The 21,612-nt window shown below is 42.4% G+C and overlaps 2 protein-coding genes, 1 long non-coding RNA gene and 1 pseudogene across 3 annotated transcripts; 1 reads left to right on the top strand and 3 right to left on the bottom strand.

The window, feature by feature from the left end:
• Window positions 1–1,145: 1,145 nt before the first annotated feature.
• LOC107303389 lies at window positions 1,146–3,840 on the bottom strand (annotated as a pseudogene).
• Window positions 3,841–8,754: 4,914 nt separating this feature from the next.
• LOC102702167 (E3 ubiquitin-protein ligase EL5-like) lies at window positions 8,755–9,894 on the top strand. The gene has a single exon (XM_040521362.1). The coding sequence runs from the start codon at window positions 8,755–8,757 to the stop codon at window positions 9,688–9,690; it is 936 nt and encodes a 311-aa protein (XP_040377296.1). The 3' UTR covers window positions 9,691–9,894.
• Window positions 9,895–13,972: 4,078 nt separating this feature from the next.
• On the bottom strand, window positions 13,973–21,258 carry LOC102701893 (monooxygenase 1-like). Its single transcript, XM_040520620.1, has 5 exons — window positions 21,228–21,258; window positions 20,962–21,142; window positions 20,810–20,860; window positions 20,143–20,308; window positions 13,973–14,951 (listed from the first exon to the last, which is right to left on the bottom strand). Exons 1-5 carry the CDS (start codon window positions 21,256–21,258, stop codon window positions 14,151–14,153), a joined length of 1,230 nt encoding a protein of 409 aa, XP_040376554.1. The 3' UTR covers window positions 13,973–14,150.
• On the bottom strand, window positions 18,966–19,879 carry LOC121053616. The gene is made up of 3 exons (XR_005811167.1): window positions 19,788–19,879; window positions 19,219–19,494; window positions 18,966–19,067 (listed from the first exon to the last, which is right to left on the bottom strand). It is a non-coding gene; the product is annotated as an uncharacterized LOC121053616 (long non-coding RNA).
• Window positions 21,259–21,612: the final 354 nt, after the last annotated feature.

Genomic DNA, 21,612 nt, shown 5'->3' with positions numbered 1-21,612 from the left:
AAAGTTCACTGAAGGTCCCTTCACTTCACATGTGGGGCCACGGTATGCCCTGTCAGCAAAACTAAGTAAAAATAGAGTCGATACTGCCATGGGACCTTCTTTAACCGGTTTGTGTGGGTTTAGAAGTATACATTTCTGGTTTTAGGGTTAAGAGATCTCAGACAAAACCAACTAAGCAGAAAAATAAACTTATTGTGGTTATAAATATATCGTCTATTTGAGTAGATGTAATATGTATGATACTATGGTTAGAACTTTTTTTAAGTATTTTCAACGCACGGACAATTTTCTAGTGTAGAATTGTTTATGGGCCTAATTCCAGATTGCAATCAATTATTTCCGTCACATGTAACCTAACTGAATATTTGTTCATTGAGGATGCGTTTAGTTGGTGGTCAAGGTGCGATGGGATATGACCATCATGTCCTGAGTGATATGGCCATCCAGTTTTTTGTTTGGTTGGGTGGATGAGATTAGACAATATTTTGTTTGGTTGGAGGGATATAGGTGGATATGGTGGTCCAGTTTTTTATTTGGATAGATGGATGGTTGGTATGGCCACCTTTTGGTGAGAATACCCTCTAAACTCACTAGAGGCTGAGCAACATGACAACAAATACATATCGAAAATATTCAGGAATATCTCTGTACCAAACATAATCGTAACATAGAAGCTCTTTGTGTATTGAAGCTGCAAAGCCTCACTGCCATCGAACCCCACTTGATAGTTTTTTTCTATACTATTCTCCTCACGTTGGATGGAAAAAATTCCAAACAACCTACAGAAAACAGCTATACAGTAAACGTCTGGTCACTGAAAATGCAATGAACTGCACAAACTGTTAACCGGATTTTTCTCCTCTTCAGCACACGTACAATCTAAGCAAATAAGCGTACACTTTCGCATGATCCGGACACAAACTCACGACCACATCCTTGTGCCAAATACAGTGGGTACCGAAGAAAACACCATTTCATTCATCAGCCAATGTTTAAGTGTAAAAGAAAACATCATAATCTTATATTAATGGTTACAAGACATAATTGAAGGAAGTCTCTATACAAAAAGTGGCTAGCATAAGTCTGTCTCCATACAAAAAGTGGCTAGCATAAGTCTCTCACTAACTTCCACTACACACAACCATTCATTCATGAAATGTGGTGGCAATATATTTAGCAACCCAAGTAACCTTGTGAGTAAAGGGAAGTGTAACAAATACTCTTGCAGTTGAAGGATTGTCAACCAAATGTGCATGGTAGTGAGCAAGATGAGCCTCTTCAAAACCTGGAATGTCATGAACACTCTCAAACAAATTTTCTGGTAGCTCATTGTTACCTTTTCCAGCCTTCTCTATAGCTCCTGCAAGCCTCTCACCAACAGCTCTAAAAGCAGCTATAATGCCATCCACCTCTTGAGTAGAAGAGGAAATCTTGGCTTTCTTCGGTTTAGGTGCTGCTGAAGATGAAGCACCGTTCTCCTCATTTGGGCAGCAACACCAGCTGAGTTTTTTGTTGCTGCTACATTCTCACGACCATTAACATCTAAATCATCATCAATTGGAATTGGCTCAGTGGCTAGAGGATCACTTGAACCTTTCGCATATTTTCCTATAGCCAAGCTATTTCCAAATATGACAAGCATCTTTCCATAATGTTCAATTGGTTTGTTTAAATATTCAGCATCAGACTTGTGAACCTTCAAATAAAGTTATAAGGAGCAGACTTATAGTTAAACAACTACCATATGTAACATAATAGAAACAATTTTGAGGAGAAAATTTGTTTCATACCTTGATGTGGTCTGCATAATGCTTATGGTCAAGATTTATAGTGTGAGTGTCATCATCCCAAAGAGCACCACTTAAGTTTTTTAATTTCATTATCTTCCCATACTTTCTCTTCCAAGTCCTAATATGATTAGTAATCTGATCAGCACTCAAATGAATACCAAAGTGTTCATTCAAAGATCTAGCACAAGCCTTCAAATGGACTTGCTTGAATCCCGAGGATGTTTTGTTGCCATTAGCTACAACACCCTATAGGAATTCAAGCATGTGAGTGGACATTGAAGACGTCCATGTAACATATCCACTCTTCTCGACTTGTCCACTTCCTTCCATTTCCTATCATGTAAAGAAAAAAATTATCACGTTTGGTTAATTTCAGCCAACGTATATCCAAATATAATTTGATTACAACATGCAAACAAGTATAATTACAATATGCAAACAATTTCAGCAAGCATGTGGCCATAAACATTTTATTGCAGCCCATATTTTAACCAACAACAATAAATTCCAGCAAGCATTGTGTCTTAAAATCACATAGTAGTAATACAATTCAACATGCATGTCACCCGAATAAAAGAACACAACTGTTACAAGAGATCTAAAATACAACATAGGTACCCATTGGTACTGAATAAGAGTACACATAGGACAAGCAGTGAGGTTCATAATTAATCTCCATGGTAGGCTTGACGTTGTTGCCACATGTGGTTAGCGGTATCTTGCCTAAACTGAACCATATATGCATGTTCAGTAGCTTGACCACTTCTTGTTCTAGCATAATCATAGTTGGGTGTCCATTGATCCTCCGGGATAATTAGTTCGTCACCACCGTCTTCTATGATCCAATTGTGAATAATACAACAAGCCACCACAATGTCTACTTGAGTTGGAAAAGGGAAAAATGGAGTTGCATCATCAAGAATTTTCCATCTTCTCTTCAATGAACCAAATGCGTGCTCAACAGTTACCCGAAGAGATGAGTGCCTTAGGTTGAACAGCTCCTTCTCATTTTGTACAGGATTGGTCCCCCACTCATTCAAGTGATACCTCACACCTCGAAAAGGGGGTAAGAATCCAGGTTTTGCTCCATATCCCGCATCAACTAGATAGAATTTTCCTAACATATAAGGGACAAGTTGGTGAAATGTGTCTTTATATGTAATATTTTATGAATAAGTTGGACACCTATTACCTTGTGGGACACGAAGGCCATCTGTACGCTCAATAGCATCTCGTAAAACAACAGCATCATGTGTTGTCCCCTCCCAACCAGCCAACACATACGTGAACTTAAGATCAAAATCTATAGCTGCCATTACATTTTGAGTGGCATGATCCTTCCTACCACGAAAAGAAGGCTCCACATCTTTAGAAACGGATGCGCGTATGTGTGTTCCATCAATGGCTCCAATACAATCCTATTTGGTCAATGGTAAAATGGTACTTCAAGGACTATACAATATTACGCATACAAATAATGATGTATGACAAAATATGTATCATACCTTCAAATAAGGATCCCACCTTGGGTTTCCAACAATTTTTAAGGGGGTGCCCATTGAGGGTGGCCTTATTAGTTCCTTTCTTAGCTCGCCAACAGCATGAAGAACTAGATGGAAATATCGGCTAATAGTTTCACCGGACCTTTCAAATAAGCCACCAACAACTCTATTTCTAACATTGTGCCCAATTGTATGTAAGAAAATAACAACTTGTTCTTCCACAGACATGTGTATAGTATCGACAAGCAAGGCACGACTCCTTAGTAGTTTACAAAAACGAAAGAAAGGTGCTCTCCCAAGTCTAAGCATGTTCACACAAATTATGTCATTTTTCCAAATCTTGTCGTTACAAAAATCAAATCTCTTTCTATCCCTTTCATCTATTGGGCCATATGTAATCCCTTCTCTCCTTGCAACCCTTTTTCTTTTCCTTTTTCTAGACTCAGTAACCATAGTCATCATTGAAAATAACATATATGATGTAGCTGCATAAATCAGCAACCTTGTTTTGTTGTGCATCTACATTGCCATGTTTTTATACATATATACATGCATAGAGACAAATGCAATATATCAATTGTCAACCTCACAAGAAAATAGCATGTAAACATATCTATCCATCAGCGCAAAAAAAAGCAAGTTCATACCTCAGATCTACTCTTCTAGTTGTTCAAGAGCAGCAGCAACAGTTCTTCAATGCAAACAATTAGCAGTAGCAGCAGCCAGCCGCCGAGATGCCCATGCGCCCTCCCCGCACCGCCCCTGGATGCCAAGACCCTCGCTGCGCCCTCTCAGCGCCGCCCCTGGTCGTCGCCCTCTGGAAGCCGCGCCGCCCCGGGAAGCAGCCCAAGCCGCGCCACCCCCTGGACGCCACCCCCTGCGCCGCTCTCTGCAAGCTGCGGCGCCGCCCCTGGACGCCGCCCTTCCCGCGCCGCCCCCTGGACGCCACCCCCTGCGCCGCCCTCTGTAAGCCACGGCGTCGCCCCTGGACACCGCCCCCTGCGCCCTCCAACCTCCGCCCGCCACCGCCCGGAGACCGCCGCCGGCCTCCCAGGTTCTAGCTAGGGTTTGGCCTTGGTGACGAGGTGAGCAGGTGAGAACGTGAGAAAGAGGGGAGAAAAAATGACTAGAGGTGAGCGCACGTGATTTGTCTTCTCCCGAGCGGCTGTGTCCGCCAAATTTGCCCGGAGCTGGATATCCAGCATCTACTGGGAATATTCCTTGGGTGGTGGCCAAATCCTTCCTTGAACCAAACATCCTACAAAAAGCGGTGGCCATGTCCTATCCAGGTAAATCCTCCCAACCAAACAGACCCTGAGTTAATAGATAAATACGATAGTATATTTAACTGTAAACAAACGGTGCACGAGTCGTATATAAGTCCAACATGATGGTGACACCAAATCAATCATGAGATCGTGAGCCGCCAAGGTGGTTGTGAGAAAGAACTATAATCAAAGATAAGAACATGTAGCCTAGTGGTTACTGGTTATAACCTGAGTAACACCTAAGGTCCTGGTTCAAATCTCTATAGGAGCATGAATTTCAGATTGGGCATTTGAGGGGCTAGATCCCCTACTTAGGCTAAGTTCCCCGAGTTTCTGAAATAGAAAAATGGCTGCATACCGAGTGGATATAGAGGCCGGGTAAAAATACTCTTCTCTAAAAAAAAGAAAGAAAATGAGTGTTAAAAGGAGTCAATTCAAGCGAGGGAACAAGAAATTTTCTACTCACTGTGCTTCATATAATTGGTTATTTTGGGTTTGTCTCAGTTAAATATGTTTAAGTTTGATTATGTTTTTAAGAAAATGTAGTAACTTACTCAACGCAAAATTAGTCTCACTGAATTCACCATTCAAATATATTTTTATAGTATATTTTTTGGGGGTTAAAAATATTTCTATTCTTTAAAAAACTTAATCAATTTTAAAAAGATTTGTTTTAGGATAAACCTAAAATGATGGGGGAGTACATGGTTGTAGCATACTAACACAGATTCAACTCGACAGATGACAACAGTGACATGTCCGGTATTGTTGAATTTTCTTCTGCTATTTTCCTCTCTTTTTTTTTAAGAAAAAAATAGAAAGTGAACTGTCAGGACAAGAAATCAGGATTGTCACCATCCGATATTTCAATGACTTGTCCAAGAAGACTGGACTTCACCCAAAATTCTCAATTAATGTATTTCTCAGCAATTCGGAGTCTGCTTATTACTTGATGGAGAGGCAAATTAAAGCTGTGTAGCATCTTGGTGCATTTTTTTAGCCCGCCATTACATGAACCGGAGCCATGCCATGATTTGGATATACGTAAGTACGTATTAAGACCGGCCATCTTTTTTTTTCTTCATAAGTCAAAATTTAAATTTAAAAGTTGATTTTAAGTTATCACTGTATATTATTTTCTAGCATTTGCTTTTAAATCGGTAAGAACACTTACATAATTATTTTATTCATAATTTTTTTCGTTTACGAATGTGTCGTTGGAATTTTTCCTATCACCCCGTAGTTTTACGGATTCTGTCTGGTTTTGTTTGCTGTGCTAAGCGTATACCAAAATGGTACATCTTTTTTGCGTGGTAGTGAAACCACTACCTCCAATATTTGACTTTTTTGGTTACAACGTTCGATTATTCGTCTTATTTAAAAATTTAGTACAAATATAAATGACAAGTCGCATTTAAAGTTCTTTTGATAATAAAGTACTCTCTTCGTTTCATAATATAAAATGTTTGACTTTATTCCTTGCAATGTTTATTCAGGTGTCTTATTCAAAAAAATTGTGGAAATATTATGTATTTTGCTTGTGAACTTTAAGCATGACTTGTTATTTTTTGAATAAGATAAATGGTCAAACGTTGCAACCAAAAATATTAAACATCTTACATTATGAAACGGAGGCAGTAAGTCACAAGCAAAATAAATGATATTTTCATAATTTTTGAATAAGACAAACGGTTAAACATTACTAGCAAAAAAATTTAAACATCTTGCGTTATGAAACGAAGGGTTTAATATTTAAACCTGGATAGAAGTACTAACTTTTTTAAATATAAAAAAATTAAAGTAGATATAGGTACGAAGCTTACTTTCATCTAGGTAGTCTAATAACCATATAAGGCCCCTAGTTGAGGTAGATTACTCGTTGGATTATTTGCGGGGATTATCCGGTTGATTATGGATAGATTAAATATTTTTAAAAATAAATTTAATAAAATAGGTTAGAATGTACAAATGGTCAAACATACTATGGTCATGTTTCTTTCAACTTAAAATTGTTATAATCTAGATTATTGAGTCGGAGTACTATAAACTAGATTGTTATAATTTGTACTAGAATAAACTATAAGTTGTTTCTTTACTTGATTATTAGAGCTTAGATTATTGGGTTTGCAAGTCTAAGGCCCGGTTTCTTTCAGTTTAGGATTATTATAATCCAGATTATTGAGAGTAAGCTGAAAGAAACATACAATTTATTAAAGTAGCTTACTATAATTTAGAGCTCAACTTATTATAATCTGATAAGCTCGTTTAGGTGAGCTTTTTCTAGATTATTGGATGAAAAATTACCCAACATGCCACCCACTCCCTCTTTAGACTTACAATTCCAATAATCTAAGCTCTAATAATCTAAGAAATAAACAACTCACATCTTATTCTACTACAGATTATAACAATCTAGCTTATAGTAATCTGACTCAATAATCTAGATTATAATAATCTTAAGCTGAAAGAAACCGGGCCTATCTCAGTTTCAGAAGATAAGATTTTTCAGTATTGTCTATGTTTATATAAACGATAATTAGTCTAGACATATATGTAAACAATAAGATAAATTTAGACATAACCAAATCATCTCCAATATAAAACGCAGAAAGTGTTTTTTCGTGAGAAAACATATTTTTAGTGATGAGAAAATAGAGCAAATTTACGGTCCTTGAGAGGTACCTCTCATTACCTACTCGAGGACGATAAAATTGCTCGAGAAAATAATCTCAATAATCTAATGAAATAGCTTAAAAGTTATTAGTTGTCAGCGCTGAAACAATTCTGATCAATAGTGACAGATGTTTGAGAATGGAGCAAGTATATTTGTATTTATCCTTGGTACTAGAAAAAAAGACATATCTGAAGTTCAGTAACACGGTGTTTAATTGTGTGTAAATTAATTTGGCCTTACTGAATGTCCATGTCAACACTCAGCACAGCGTGCAGACTGGGAGCTGGGAAGCCAGGGCGTGCTTGCCTGCCTGCCTCGCCGGCCTCACGCATGGCTTCCTCGTGCGTGTTTACGCCGACCGTCGCCGTCGTCTTAATTACCGAAAAAATTGTGTCATTTGGAACCAAATTTGATCAAACCTTTAAAACTTTAATCATAGATAATTCTTAAATGTTTAGTTTAAATATACTGCCACAATATCATACATTTGTTGTGTTTTAGAAAATATTTAATAAAAAATATTTATCAGAATTTTAGAAGTTTGATCAATAGTATTTTAAACGGTAAATATTTTTGATCGGAAGAGTAAATTTGGAGCTGTTAACGGTTAAGCATATGCCCGCAGCCGCTTGTTTTGGTCGTTAACCCGCGGTCCTCCGGTCCCAATCGGTCCAAGAGAAAAAAAGGACTGAAAAACTGGCTAGAATTTTGTTTCCCCTCATCCAAGCATCCATCCGTTGATCCAAGACCTCACCGTCACCGATACCAATTCAAAGTTCTCTACTCAAGAACACTTTTGCTTCCATCAACAGCTGATGTTGATTGCTTCTTGTTAATGTTCGCTACTACTGCGGATGGAGATGATCAGCCGGTAAGAGTAGTAGTTTCTCACATGCTTAATTAAGTATGTATATGTGAGAAGTACTTCTCTTATCTTATGCTTAAGTAAGTACGTTATATTTTTTTAATATTTAACATTGTTGTTTTTTTAATTTATTTTGTCTTATTTAATAATATTAGGTAATTATTTATTTGGTTGCAATTTATTTTAGCATTCAATAAAAAAATCTAGCTTGATTTATATTTTACCATATTTAGAAAAAATGAGTAATAGTAATGGACAGATATTTTTAAAAATCAATAGCGCCAAACATTAAAAATCGGAATGAGTATTACCCTATTATAAATATTAAAAATAAATCTATTTGAATTATATACATATACAATGTTTTTCAAAATATCCTACCGTTTAGTTTTTTTTTTTGGAACTATGTCCTCGACAACGTAACGTAGTAGCCAGTGGGTAGAAATTAACACGGCGGAAGACGAAGACAAAATGTCAAGCGCACAAAACTTGGCGCCAAAGCTCGCGCGGCGTCCCCTACACCCTTCCAGGAAATTGAGCCTCTTCCCGCGCTCGCATGGCACCACGTATCATCTCACTCTCTCGATCTGTATATATATATATATATGTAGGCGAGCTCGATCGAGTGCACCCACACGCATGTGACGGAGATCGAATGGTGCGGGGCGTGGAGCAAGGCGGTTCGTCGTCGTCGGCGGCGGCGGCGGCGGCCGTGCCGCCTGCAGGGCAGGCGGCCATGACGGTCGGCGGAATCGTGACGGTGGCGACCGTGCTGCTCGTCTTCGCGGCGTTCACGCTCGCGTTCGTCTTGCTCCAGTGCTACTGCGACGACCGGCGCCGCGCCGTGTCGACGAGTGGGCGGCGGCGGAGGCGGCCTGGTGGACCGGTGGCTGGGAGCGGCGGCGGCGGGGTCGACCCGGAGGTGCTGCGGTCGCTGCCGGTCACGGTGTACCGCGCGCAGCCGCCGGCGGCGGCGAAGGGGGAGGATGGCGTGGAGTGCGCGGTGTGCCTCGCCGAGCTCGAGGACGGCGAGGAGGCCAGGTTCCTTCCCCGGTGCGGCCACGGCTTCCACGCCGAGTGCGTCGACGTGTGGCTGGAATCCCACTCCACCTGCCCGCTCTGCCGCCTCACCGTCGTGCCGTCGCCGCCGCCGCCGCTGCGGCCACCTCTTCCTCCCGTCCCGCCGGAGCCACCGGCCAACTACACCGTGAACCTACCCGCGAGTTTCCTCCTCGGCTTGTCCGACCAGCACCAGGGCGCAGTCACCATGACACCGGAGGACAGCACCTCTCCATCGGCCGGGGCCACAGCCGTGCTGGTCATCGAGGTCCCAGACCCAGAGCCGGCGGCTTCGACCCCGCGAAACGCGGCGGCGAGGTCCCCAGGCTTGGCACGGCTGAGGTCACTGAAGAGGCTGTGGAGCTTCGGGCGGCAAGGGGCGGCGGCGGGGTCGACATCATCCTGTAATTCCACCGCCGTACGAGTCGACGGCGCCGTCGACTCGGCAACGCCGACACTGCCACTACCGGAGGCCGACGAGACCGGTGCAAGAACCACCGCCGCCGCCGTGTACGTCCGGAATTGTCATTAATTCGGACATTTTTTTATTTTCATAATATATTAGAAAATATATCAAAAATTCATTTAAGATTCGGAACATTTATGTTGAAGGTCTTTGAAAGATCAGTTGAATATATAGCAGCTGGACATGTACATTATATTCATTGTCTGCATATATGTATGGAAATGAGAACGGGAACATTCCCATCTCCGAATGCTCCATGATTTTCATGTTTTTGACACCCAAATATTATGAATTTTAAGCCATTCTGCATCTGTGAGAACTAGGATAAAACTCAGGGCCCTCTTCGAATTCAACGGGGTATTTCAAATTTTTGCAGCACGCCTCCCAGGCTTCTAAACAGTCGTTTTGTGTAAAAATTTCGACATAAAACTTACCCATCTGAACTTTTGTAAGATGCGATTTTCACTTTGTACTCGTAGTTGTTAATTCAATCATATATATCCTTAAATAGGGATCACGAAAACTGGATAATAATTCAATCTTTTGTCGGTTATCTCAAACACCACTTTGGCTGCGCTCGGCTAAGTTATCTAACCACCATCGTCTTTCACGCGCACGCTTTCCGAACTGTTAAACGGTATATTTTTTATATTTTATAAAAAAATTATTTAAAAAAAATCATATTAATATATATTAATATTTTTAATAATTAATTAATTATATACTAATTTATTACTACATTTTTCATATCGGATAACTAACCATCCCACCCCATTCCGGAACATGGCCTTTGTCCCATAGCTTCAGCCAAAATTGACACGCATTCCTAGGCTGAAACGACGCGCATTTACGGGCTGAAATTATACGCATGTATGGGCCGATGTGACTGTTCGATGGGTCGTAAGAAGAGCGCAATCACAGGCTAAATTCACGCGCATGTATGGGCTCAATTTCGACGCGCTTGTATGGGCAAAGGATAAGTCCACCGAGGGTCCCTCAACTTAACGTCGAATCTCTCTAAGGTCCTTTAACCATAAAACCAGAAATGCGTACTCTTAAACTTGTATAAACCGTTCACAAAAGGTCCCTCGGCAGTATTGACTCAATTCTTGCCTGGTTTTGCTGACATGACATATAGTAGGTCCCACATGTCAAGGGTTTTTCCTTTTTTTTCTCTCTTTTCTTTTTCCGTCATTTCTTTTCTACCGAGCTCTCCTCTCTCTCTCTTCTCCTCTCCTCTCTATCGGGCCATGGCGCGCGCTGGAGGGCAGAGCATGGCTGGCGGCCTGCACGGGCTTGCGACGGCGGCGAGCGACGGTCAAGGCAAGCCGGGCTACAGCTGGAGCGCGGACACGCGACGGAACCGCGCGCGCGGGGGTGGTGGCGGCCGACGAGGCTAGAATCGCTGGATGCGTCGCATGCTTGGTTGGAGCCGGCACCTTCGTGCGACGACGTCCGATGGCTGAGGCAGGCTAGAGACGCAGAGCGCAGGCGGCGGCCGACGAGGGCTTGCTGCCGCCAAGGGAGGCCGGAGGACGGAGCGCGGGCAGCGACTTGCGGCTGCCGTTGCCGTCGGCCCAGCTAGTTCCACCCCCGCGCAGTTCGGCTGGCTCCCGCGCTCCGATTTACGGATTTAGTTCAGTTCCCACGGAGACCCGACATAGCCAAGTGCAGAAAACCGAAGAGGCCCAAGTGCATTATCCTGCTTGATACATGCAGCAAATGGAGTGTCTTCGGACACTCCAGATCTTCAGAGCCATCGACTGACCAACTTGATTAACTAACTAGTACTCATAAATCATATTCACCTTCAAAAGATGAGTTAACTAATCAATCTATCTTCAATTCTGTATTGATGGAGTTGCCTGCGGGAGAGGGAGAGCATGCACTGTATCATGTGACCTGCTGCTAACTTTGACAATGCAAAGCTCAACACCATGCATGCTTTGGCTGACAGAAATGCTTGAAATTTTGCCCTCTGGTCTGCCTCGGCCACCACAAGCCTGCGCCGGCAGCGCACCTCCTGCCCGCCTTGGCCGCCACCTCTCCTGCATGGTTCTGTTGCAAGCCACGCCCCCACCGCTACAAGCCCACGCAGGCCGTGGACGCGCTCGGCGCTCCGTCCTCCAGCCAGTTGCCACGCACGCCCCAGCCCGAGAGAGAGAGGAGAGGAAGAAGAGAGAGAGGAAAGAAAAGGGCAGGAGAAAAAGAAAAGAGAAAAATATCTGACATGTGGGACCCACCGTATGCCACGTTAGTAAAACCGGTTAAACGTTGAGTCGATACTGCCGAGGGACCTTTTGTGAACGGTTTATATGAGTTTAGGGGTACACATTTCTGGTTTTACGGTTAAGAGAACTTAGGTAGACTCGACGTTAAGTTGAGGGACCTTTAATGAACTTATTCCTATGGGCAAAACTACAAACATATTGGGCCAAATATATGCACATTTCCGGGCTGAAATTGCTTGAACTTATGGGCCAAAATCAATATGGCCATATGGGCCAAAATTACTCTTACTGACGGGCCAGAATTACACGTGCCAACCGGCTGAGTTTTATACGAATTAACAGGCTGAATTTACGCGCATCAACGGGCTGATTTCCACGGCTATTTATTTGGGCCTCTCTTGGCAGAACGCTGGGCCCACGGACATACTGTGCGACGTGGCCAAGTTTTGGAATAAGTATATTATGACTCCCTCAATTCATGTCACTGGTTGAATCACATCCTTCGACTCCAAAACCGGATATAAACCATCCCCAAACTCCCAAAACCATTTCAAAGCGACTCCCTGGATGGTTTCGGTGGAGGTTTTGTCCAACGGTTTCTGAGTTTATTAATCCTATGTAGAAGTTCAAACGAAAACCAATATTCACAACCAAGAACTAAAGAGGGAAATTAAAGAGATCATAAAAAAAAAGATAGCACGGTAGAGGATAAAGTCCCGCGCCGCCCTGTCTCTGTGTGACTGTGTGAACTGTGAACTGCACTAGTGCAGGCAGCAGGCGATGAAGTGCACTAGCCCGGAGACCAAACCGCACCGCACTGACGCCGCTCACCGGCCTCGCCCACTCCCAGCCTCCCACCACGACCCGCCCGACGCGGCCGACGTGCCGCCGCGGCCAGGCCGGGCGACGCCCTCATGCTCACGGCCGACGACCTGCTTGCTGCTCGGCGTCTCTCCTCGGGCCTCGGCTGCTTCGTGCAATCGTGCTGTCGTGCGGCCTGGCGCCGTCGGTGGCCTGCCGGCTGCACGCCCCCGACGAGGCGACCACCTGCTCCTTTGCGCGGCGGTTCCTCAGCGCATTGGCTTTCGGCTAGTCGGCTACTTCGCGCGGCCCATCACCGCCGACGCCCGGCGGTCGCCCTCCGCTCCTGCTTCTTCATTATCTACGGTGAGTCCTCGTGGCTTATCACCGGTTTGCCATCTCCGCTTGATGGACATAGTTATCGTCCTTTGGAGATCCGCCACCCTAAGTACACCGGAGATCGGTGGAGGCGTTAGCGGGAAAGAGGAAGTAGACCACATAGAGGATAGGGAGCTTAGGCGGCGTCGTCAGCATTCCTAACTGATCTAGGGGTACCACCTTTATCAGCTCCAACTCGCCAAGCGCCACCCTCCTCGTGTCCAGCTCGCCATGCCACTTCAAGAAAGAGAGAAGGAGGAAAGGTGAGGAAGAAGTAGCTGACAGGTAGGGTCTAGAAGCTAATTCAGCCTATCAGTATGGTCAAAACTACCACGTTAGATGAAACCATCTCTCAAACCATCGAAGGATACAATTCGTACCGGTTTTTGAAGATGAGGGAGGCATTATACCTGGTTTTTGCGGTTGAGGGATGCAATTCAACCACGAGCAAGAGTTGAGGGAGGCAACGTAGACTTAATCCCCAAGTTTTTCTAGTTCGTACTCCCTCTCGTCTTTAATATTTGTCATTAGAAAAAAAAATAATCAAATTTAGGCAAAAGAGGGCTCACTTAATTATCCAAAATAGCATGTATTAGTATATGTGTAGAGCACACCGCACGCTACAAGATGATCCAGGCTCTAAACCATTGAGAAATGTGATTGGCATGTGCCCTATATAAATAAGCATCTTCGAAGACAGAGCTGAGGTGAATAGGTTGTACCAAACTAACCTAACCATTTTAGCTATGCTAAGTTCGTATACAAAGGTATGATGATCGGAGCACGTAGCTTTGCATGTTTATAAATATATCCGTGCATTCCAACGTATTTATACGGTTGAAGATGTATTGTATAGTCGCATAGAGGGAAAAAAAATCCGAACAACTGATGATGGTCTGCGTATGTCTTAAGTAGAAAAGAAATGGTTTTCTTAAATACAAAGAAGTCACTTGATTTTTTTAATATTTATTTGAAGCTATGTTTTACATGACAAATGTGGATGAACGACGTTTTAATTAAGCAGTAGATGATGGCTAAACAATGTGTTTATAGATGCTAGTGTGTACATTTCTTCTCGTGTGTGTGTGTTTTATGTGAGCAATTAACCGGTAGATCCTAGAGGCGGCCGCAGTCGTAGTTCTCATCCGGGCGCGAGTCGCCGCCGAGGAGCGCCTGGACGGCGACGCACAGGAGCTTCACCACGAGCGACCTCGTCGTCAGCAACGTCCCGATGGCGAAGCTGTGCAGGGACAGCTTCGTCAGCCTCAGCCGCCTCTCCGCGACGTACCCATCTATCGCCGCGCCCACGTCGTCGTCGTCGTCGTCGTGCGGCTGCTGCTTGTGGTCGCCACCGCCGAGCCACGCGGCCCGCGACGACAGCGAGCGGGCGAGCACGACGGCGTCCTCCAGCGCCGCGGCGCCGCCCTGGCCGATGAACGGGCCCATGGCGTGCATCGCGTCGCCGGCCACGGTCACCGCGCCGCGCCGGAACCTGCCGAGCGCCACCTGCCACGGCGGCCGGTACCACACCTTGGTGAGCGTCCAGCTCGTCGCCGGGTCGAACCGCCGCCGCGACACCATCTCGGCCACCTCGCCGCCGGCCGGGAACTCCTCCACCTTCTCCAGCACGTACGCCCTCGCCGCGGCCTCCTCGCTCTTCACGTCGTCGGCGCCGGCGCCGGCGCACGTGTCCCCCCTGGCAGCCCTGCTCGCGAAGAAATGAACAAGATTGCCGTCGACGGGCACCACCCCGACGGTGAAGTCGTCCCTGATCACCTGCATGAACTCCGGACCGAACGGGTGGCCCTCCGGGTAGCTGGCGAAGCCGAGGACGATGAACCGAGCGTACTGCGACGGCGCGGCGAGCCCCACGTGCCTGACCACCACCGAGTTCCACCCATCACAACCAACCACCACCTGTCAAATCACATGACATCATATCGATCGGTTATTATAAAATCACATCATCACATCACATCATATCGATCGGCTATCTAAAATCACATCACATCATATCGATCGATTACTATTAATGTTTATTAATGTTTAGGTCTTATTTAGGGTGCGCTTAGGTGGTGCTTGGACAATGGACTTATTTTTAGTCTCTTGTCCCATCGAATGTTTAGACGCTAGTAAACGTAGTATATAAATAAAACCCATGTATAATCTTGGACTAATTTGCGAGACGAATCTAATGAGCCTAATTAATCCATAATTAGCCTACGCAATGCTACAGTAAACATTCTCTAATTATGGATTAATTAGGCTTAAAAAATTCGTCTAGCGGATTAGCACTCATTTATAAAATTAGTTTTTTTATTAGTCTATGTTTAATACTTCAAATTAGTGTCTAAACATCCGATGTGACATGAGGCTAAAAAGTTTAGCCCCATCTAAACAACTCCTTAGATCCCAAAAATTTTTAGGTGAGATGTCACGTCGATACGCGGCTGGAAACTGCGAGACAAATTTTTTAAGACTAATTAATCCATCATTAGCACATATTGGTTACTGTAGCACTTATGGCTAATCATGTACTAATTAGGCTTAAAAGATTCATTTCACGATTTCTTTCATAACTGTGTAATTAGTTTTAATGTTCATATATATATTTAATGTTTTATTTAGGTATTTAAAGATTCGATGTGATGTTTTTGGAAAAAGTTTTTGGAACTAAACAGGCCTTAGTTCCCAAAAATTTTCCCAAAAACATCACATCGAATTTTTGGACATTTAAATAGAGTACTAAACATAGATAAATCAAAAAACTAATTGTACAGTTATGGAAGAAATCTTGAGACGAATCTTTTGAGCCTAATTAGTCCATGATTAGCCATAAGTGCTACAGTAACCAACATGTGCTAATGATGGTTTAATTAGGCTAAAAAATTCGTCTCGCGGTTTCCAGCCGAGCTGTGAAATTCGTTTTTTCATTCGTGTTCGAAAACTCTTTCCGACATCCGGTCAAACGTTCGATGTGATCTCCTCCCAAAAGAATTTGCCATCTAAACACCCCCTCATATACTCACTCCGTGCTAAAATAAATCAATTTTTCAGTTTTTACATACAATACGATGACTCTTCATCTTATTTAAAAAAATTACGATTAACATTTTTATTTTTATTAGATGATAAAACACGTATAGCACTTTACGCGTGACTAATTTTTTAATTTTTTTAAAATCAAATAAACAGATGGTTACACGTTGGACACGAAAACCAAAGAATTGCTTCTTTTTGAACGGAGGGAGTATATGGAATCATTCACAAGGCATGTGACAACCGGTCGTAGGGCTCTTTCATAACTAAACCCTAAGGCCCTTTGATTCAACGGAAATTCATAGGAATTTTTCCTACAAATTTCTTTGAATCAAAAGAATACAAGCCCTATAAAATCCTATAAAATTCCTATGGAATGCTTTTTTCATACAATTTTAGAGGAAATTTAACAAGAGGTAGAACCTCATGGAAAAAATAATTTGAGTCTTTATCTCTCCTCAAATTCCTGTGTTTTTCCTGCGGTCCAATCAAACGGTTATTCCTATGTTTTTCTCTTGTGTTTTGCAATCCTCTGTTTTACACTTACATTCCTGTCAGAACTCTATATTTTTCCTATTCCTCTGTTTTTCATTCCTGTGATTCAAAGGGGCCCTAAACCCTAAAAGGTGGCAACGGAGACTCCTTACCCGAAACCCGATGGGTATTTATTCCATTACAGTGGATAATGGGTTAGAATTTGTATCCATGGATATTTTAATGAGAAATTTTTATATCCGATGAGTTATTGAGTTTGGGTATGAGTAGGTCGTATCCATACTCATTACCCAATGGGTACCCATTAAAAATAAATAAAAATAAATTATACCCTTGAGATCAATTACCCAATTAGACCCATCAAAACTAGGCCTGGCATCAATTATGTGTAATGTTATGGTGATGCACTGCTAGTTTATTCACTATTGGTTATGTGGTGAAATTTCTATTTATGCTTATGTGTTACCGTTAAATTTATAAGTCATATTGATATTGATCATGTATCGTTATTTTTATTGGATTCGTGGGTAATAATTAGGTGTGGGTTATCCATAGGTAAGAAATATCCATAGTTAGCAAGTTTATCAAAATTGCAACAGTATTGCACTATAATATTTGTGATATCTACCTGGTATATAACTCCTTAGCCAATCCTGTGTACAAATCACAGCTTCAAGTGTTTGAGGGAGTAGGCTACATCTCTTGTCATCAAGTGTTTGCTTAGCCAAGCTGAAGCATGATTCAAAAGCTACCGTTGACATAGGAACACTCAAGATATCACGGGCCATTTGAGAAATAATCGGATATTTTGTACCATGCAATTTCCACCAATTTAAGATGTCAAAATCAGTATCACTTATTCCAGGGTGAGGAGGGTCGTCCAGATAGACATCGAACTCTGATCTTTTCTGCTGATTTGAGTTGCTCTCTTGACTAAACTTTTCTAATCCTAATCTGGTGGAAAATAAGCTCACCGAGGACGGTTGCAAACTACTCTCCTGAAAGTTTCTTGAAGTGCCAACAACCGATGAGGATTGTGTTGGTTGCTTTGAATATTCATCAAATAAGTCACTAAAACATTTCCTAATACGTTCAACCTTCACTTCTTTTTCAAAAGGATAAAGTAGTCCATAGTAGTACTCAATAGACTTTAACTTGTAACGAGGATCAAGAATAGTTGCTATGGATAACAACTTGTTACAAGTCTCCCAATACTTCTCAAATTTCTCAGCCATTGGCACAGCCATTGCAGCAATAAAGGCATCATTACTCAACTTCCACTCTTGCAGAAAAATATAAATTCCACAGAAATCATTGAAGTAAAGACTCGCCATAGGAAATTTTGAGCCAGAAGCTCTCAGGGTTGCTTCATAAAAGACTCTCAAGCAATCTGTTACTTTGGCAACATGTATCCAATCCTCATCTGATGGGCAAAACTTGTAAGAACTATCACATTCTTTCAGTCGAACAAAAGCTTCACGAAACTTAATGGCTGTCTCAAGCATGTCAAAAGTGGAGTTCCATCTAGTTGGACAATCAGTTTCTAAAGATAGGGCTGGAGCACTGACTTGTTGGGCAATCAATTCAAACTTTTCTAACCTTGATGTAGATTTGTTGATATAATTTATTGTCTCTCGAAGATTAACCATAATAGGAGCAATGACTTTTATACCATCCTGAACTATTAAGTTTAATATGTGTGCAGCACATCGAATGTGAAAGAAATCACCATTCAAGTGCAATGCTTTCTTAGGTACTAGGACAGCAAGTACTTCCCGCACCACAACATCATTTACTGAGCAATTGTCCAAAACAAAGCTAAAGAGTTTCCTATCCAAATTCCATTCATACAACCTAGTCATAATTGCTTTAGCAATGGCAACACCTGTGTGTGGGGTTTTTACATGCACAAGCCCAATTATCTTTTTATGCAGCTTCCAATCAGCATCAATGTAATGAGCTGTCATGCTCATATAGGCAGTCATTTCTGTTGATGTCCACATATCAGACGTTATGCTGATTCGACTCAGATTTTTATCCAATATTTCATATAGCTTACCCCTTTCCTCCTTATATAACCTAATGACATCCTCTTTCACAACAGTTCTATGCATTAACTTAAATTGAGGTTGTAGGTTATAAACGAACTGTCTTGTGTAATAGTGCTCACACATGCAGAATGAGTAATTGTGGCACACTACCATTCGAACAAAATCCTCACGACTTCTTTGCTGGTCAAAAACAGGAAGTGTTGCCTTTGGAGTACCGGTCTTCTTTTTCTTTGATTTTTGAAGCTCCGGACAAACACGTATATGATAACTCAAATGACTTGTTCCATTTTTATTACCAGTGACTAACTGTGAATTACAATGTATACAAACTGCCTTAGCACAACCCTCCACTAGTGCTATTTTAAAGTCTTTCCAAACTCTCGATCTTAACTTTTTAGTAGCATGATGACTTTGTGCATATCGACCTAGCTCAATTATTCCATCAACTCTATCGAATTGAATCAAAGGTATAGTATCAGTATATTCTACAATAAAATTGATACTCTATTTCAAAGCTATAAATATTTTAAGTTATTTTAGCATGAATGATGAAAATAACACGAAGAATTAATTCCAAGTATGTGAAAAAGAAATATTACCCATCATTGGTTTGCTCTTCAGATGATTCATTCTGAAAACTCTGTAAATCTTGATTACCACCTGAGCTTTGAATCTCACATGTGTCACTTGAGCTCATGACAGCAAAATCTCTCATGCCACCTAAACTTAGGTGAATTGATGAGAGTAATGAAGTGACAGGATGTACAAGTATATTAGGTCTTTCCACTTACTAGAACTTTCATTTACAGCATGGTCATAGCTAAAGTCTTGCATTGAACCAATAATAGAAGCGCTCACCAATTAATAGTCTGTATCTGACAGAATAAAAGAAAAAAATTATTATAGCAAAACAAAAGGATTAGATGGCAACGTCTATCCTAGATCTTTTTATTTTCTCACTATCTTGTCCCCCATCCACAAGAGCAAACCAGAAATAAAGGATTATCAAATCAAAGATTCGATCAATCTCCACCACAAGCATAAATCTGGAACTAGAATCATGCCATAGCTGAGAGCACAGGAAAGATTTGGTTTTTCTCTATTGATTGTTACTAGGGTTTGAGAAGGGGAAAGATTCCAGAAATCAAAGGAGTAGATCAAGTAATACCTTGTCACTGTTGCTCCTCAACACCCAGGATCACCGACGGGGATGGCATTGTGCCGCTGCCTCACTCTCCACCACCGCCAAAGCCGCCGCCGCCGAAGCCATCACTAGTTCGCCGCTGCTGTCGAAGACATGGTTAGGGACGGGTATGATGGGGCATAGCGGGCAAAAATATCTCCATACCCTTTTAGTTTGTGGGTATACCCATACCCTCTGTATTTTTAATGGGTAAAGAAAATTTGACCCATACCCTACCCGTTTGACGTGGATGTGGGTATGGGGAACGGGTAAGGATACCCAACGGCAGGCCTGATGATGAGTGTATTTTAACATATGGGCGGGGTGGGGGTGCGTGGACCTTGGCCTTGATGGTTTTGCCATCGGCAGTGGTGAGAAGGGCGCCGTTGGTGGCGGGATCCTGGTGGATGGCCACGACTTGGCAGCCGTAGCGGATCGTCCCGGCAGTCACGTTCTTCGCCAGTGCCTCCACCACGTCCTTCCTTCTCAGGCACCGGTTCTCCTTCCTGCGTGTAACAAAGCACATATCCATTGTAATTAACAAGAGGACAAGAAGGCCCTGGTTTGGTTTCTCGTGAAAAAAAAGCTAAACGATATATTATAAATAAAAAATAATTTATAAATAAAAATTTTATATATGTTTTTTCAGTGATCTAAATAAAGATTAAAAATAAACTAGGATGAAAAATTTCAAAATTAGTTTTAAATTTAAGTTTTGACTTATACATAAAAAGGTAAAAAGACATGGGTGTAAAAGTTTTTCCATTTTTTGTGTGTTAGTGTACATACCTCTGTCCTAAAATAAGTCATTTTTTTAGCTTAGAATACTGACTATTCGTCGTATTTAATTATTTTATGATTAATTTTTTATTGTTATTATATGATAATTTTTTTAATTTTTTCCAGAAATGGACGTAAAACGCTCAGGACACTTAAAAAAACGTTAGGGTAGGTGGTGTGTGTGGGGGGCGGGGGGGCGGACGGAGCAGTACATGTGTGGGGGTGACCTGGCAGACGACACGCTGGTCTGGTTGTGTCGCCGTCGCACGATGCGAGACCTGAAAAAGGGAACTCATCAGGCAAGAAAACGAGACCAAGATGGATTATATATGGATGTGATCGAAACAGTTAGTAACGGTAGACACGGTAGCATACGTACGAGGTGATGAGGGTGGCGGTGCGCCTGAGGTCGTCGGCGACGCCGAGCTCCTCGAGGGCGCGCCACCCGTTGGCGTGGAGGTTCAGCGCCACGCCGCCGACGCGCAGCGACTCCGCCCTCTCCACCACCAGGCTCCCCATCCCTTTTCTTCGAGGAAGAATCCCAGGGCCATCAGCAGATGCTGACAATGATTCAAGATGAGATCTGGTGTTACTCAAAAAAAAAAAAAGAATCTGGCTGTGGGCGCGGTGCGGCGCAAAACAGACAGTGTGCTTCTCCTTCTGTGAGGATAGACATGCATCTACCCGTGGGTACTTTAGCGATATCTTTAGTTTAATAAAATAAACTGAATTTTACTATAAAATAAAATTTAGCTCATTTAGTTAAACTATGGTTGATCCAAAATACGAGTGGTCGACACACGGCCATCCCTCTTTTGCCGAGTTTGTTTCCTGGCGTAGGAACAGAGAGCCGAGCAAGGCTCTGTTTTTGTTTCTCCTTATTAAGCTTTTGTAAATATTTCTGACTCCTTTCGATGTATCACCGCCCAAGGCTGGCTACGTTTTAAAAAAAATAAAATTTATTAATACAAAATTTATACACGTTATTTTTAGCAAGTAAAATACGATAAAAAATTCCTAAAATAAACTA

The sequence above is a fragment of the Oryza brachyantha genome, chromosome 2 (assembly GCF_000231095.2).
Source record: "Oryza brachyantha chromosome 2, ObraRS2, whole genome shotgun sequence".
NCBI lineage: Eukaryota > Viridiplantae > Streptophyta > Magnoliopsida > Poales > Poaceae > Oryza > Oryza brachyantha.
This window is presented reverse-complemented; position numbering and strand designations above follow the sequence as displayed.

What these genes read in the sequence shown, in the direction of transcription:
- LOC102702167 (XM_040521362.1), top strand. Translation starts at nt 8,755, where the DNA reads ATGGTGCGGGGCGTGGAGCAAGGCGGTTCGTCGTCGTCGGCGGCGGCG.
- LOC102701893 (XM_040520620.1), bottom strand. Translation starts at nt 21,258, where the DNA reads ATGTCTATCCTCACAGAAGGAGAAGCACACT. An exon ending in ACCGCCACCCTCATCACCTC is followed by an intron (nt 20,861 to 20,961) that starts GTACGTATGCTA and finishes TCCCTTTTTCAG; the next exon opens with GTCTCGCATCGTGCGACGGC. An exon ending in ACCAGCGTGTCGTCTGCCAG is followed by an intron (nt 20,309 to 20,809) that starts GTCACCCCCACA and finishes TGTTACACGCAG; the next exon opens with GAAGGAGAACCGGTGCCTGA.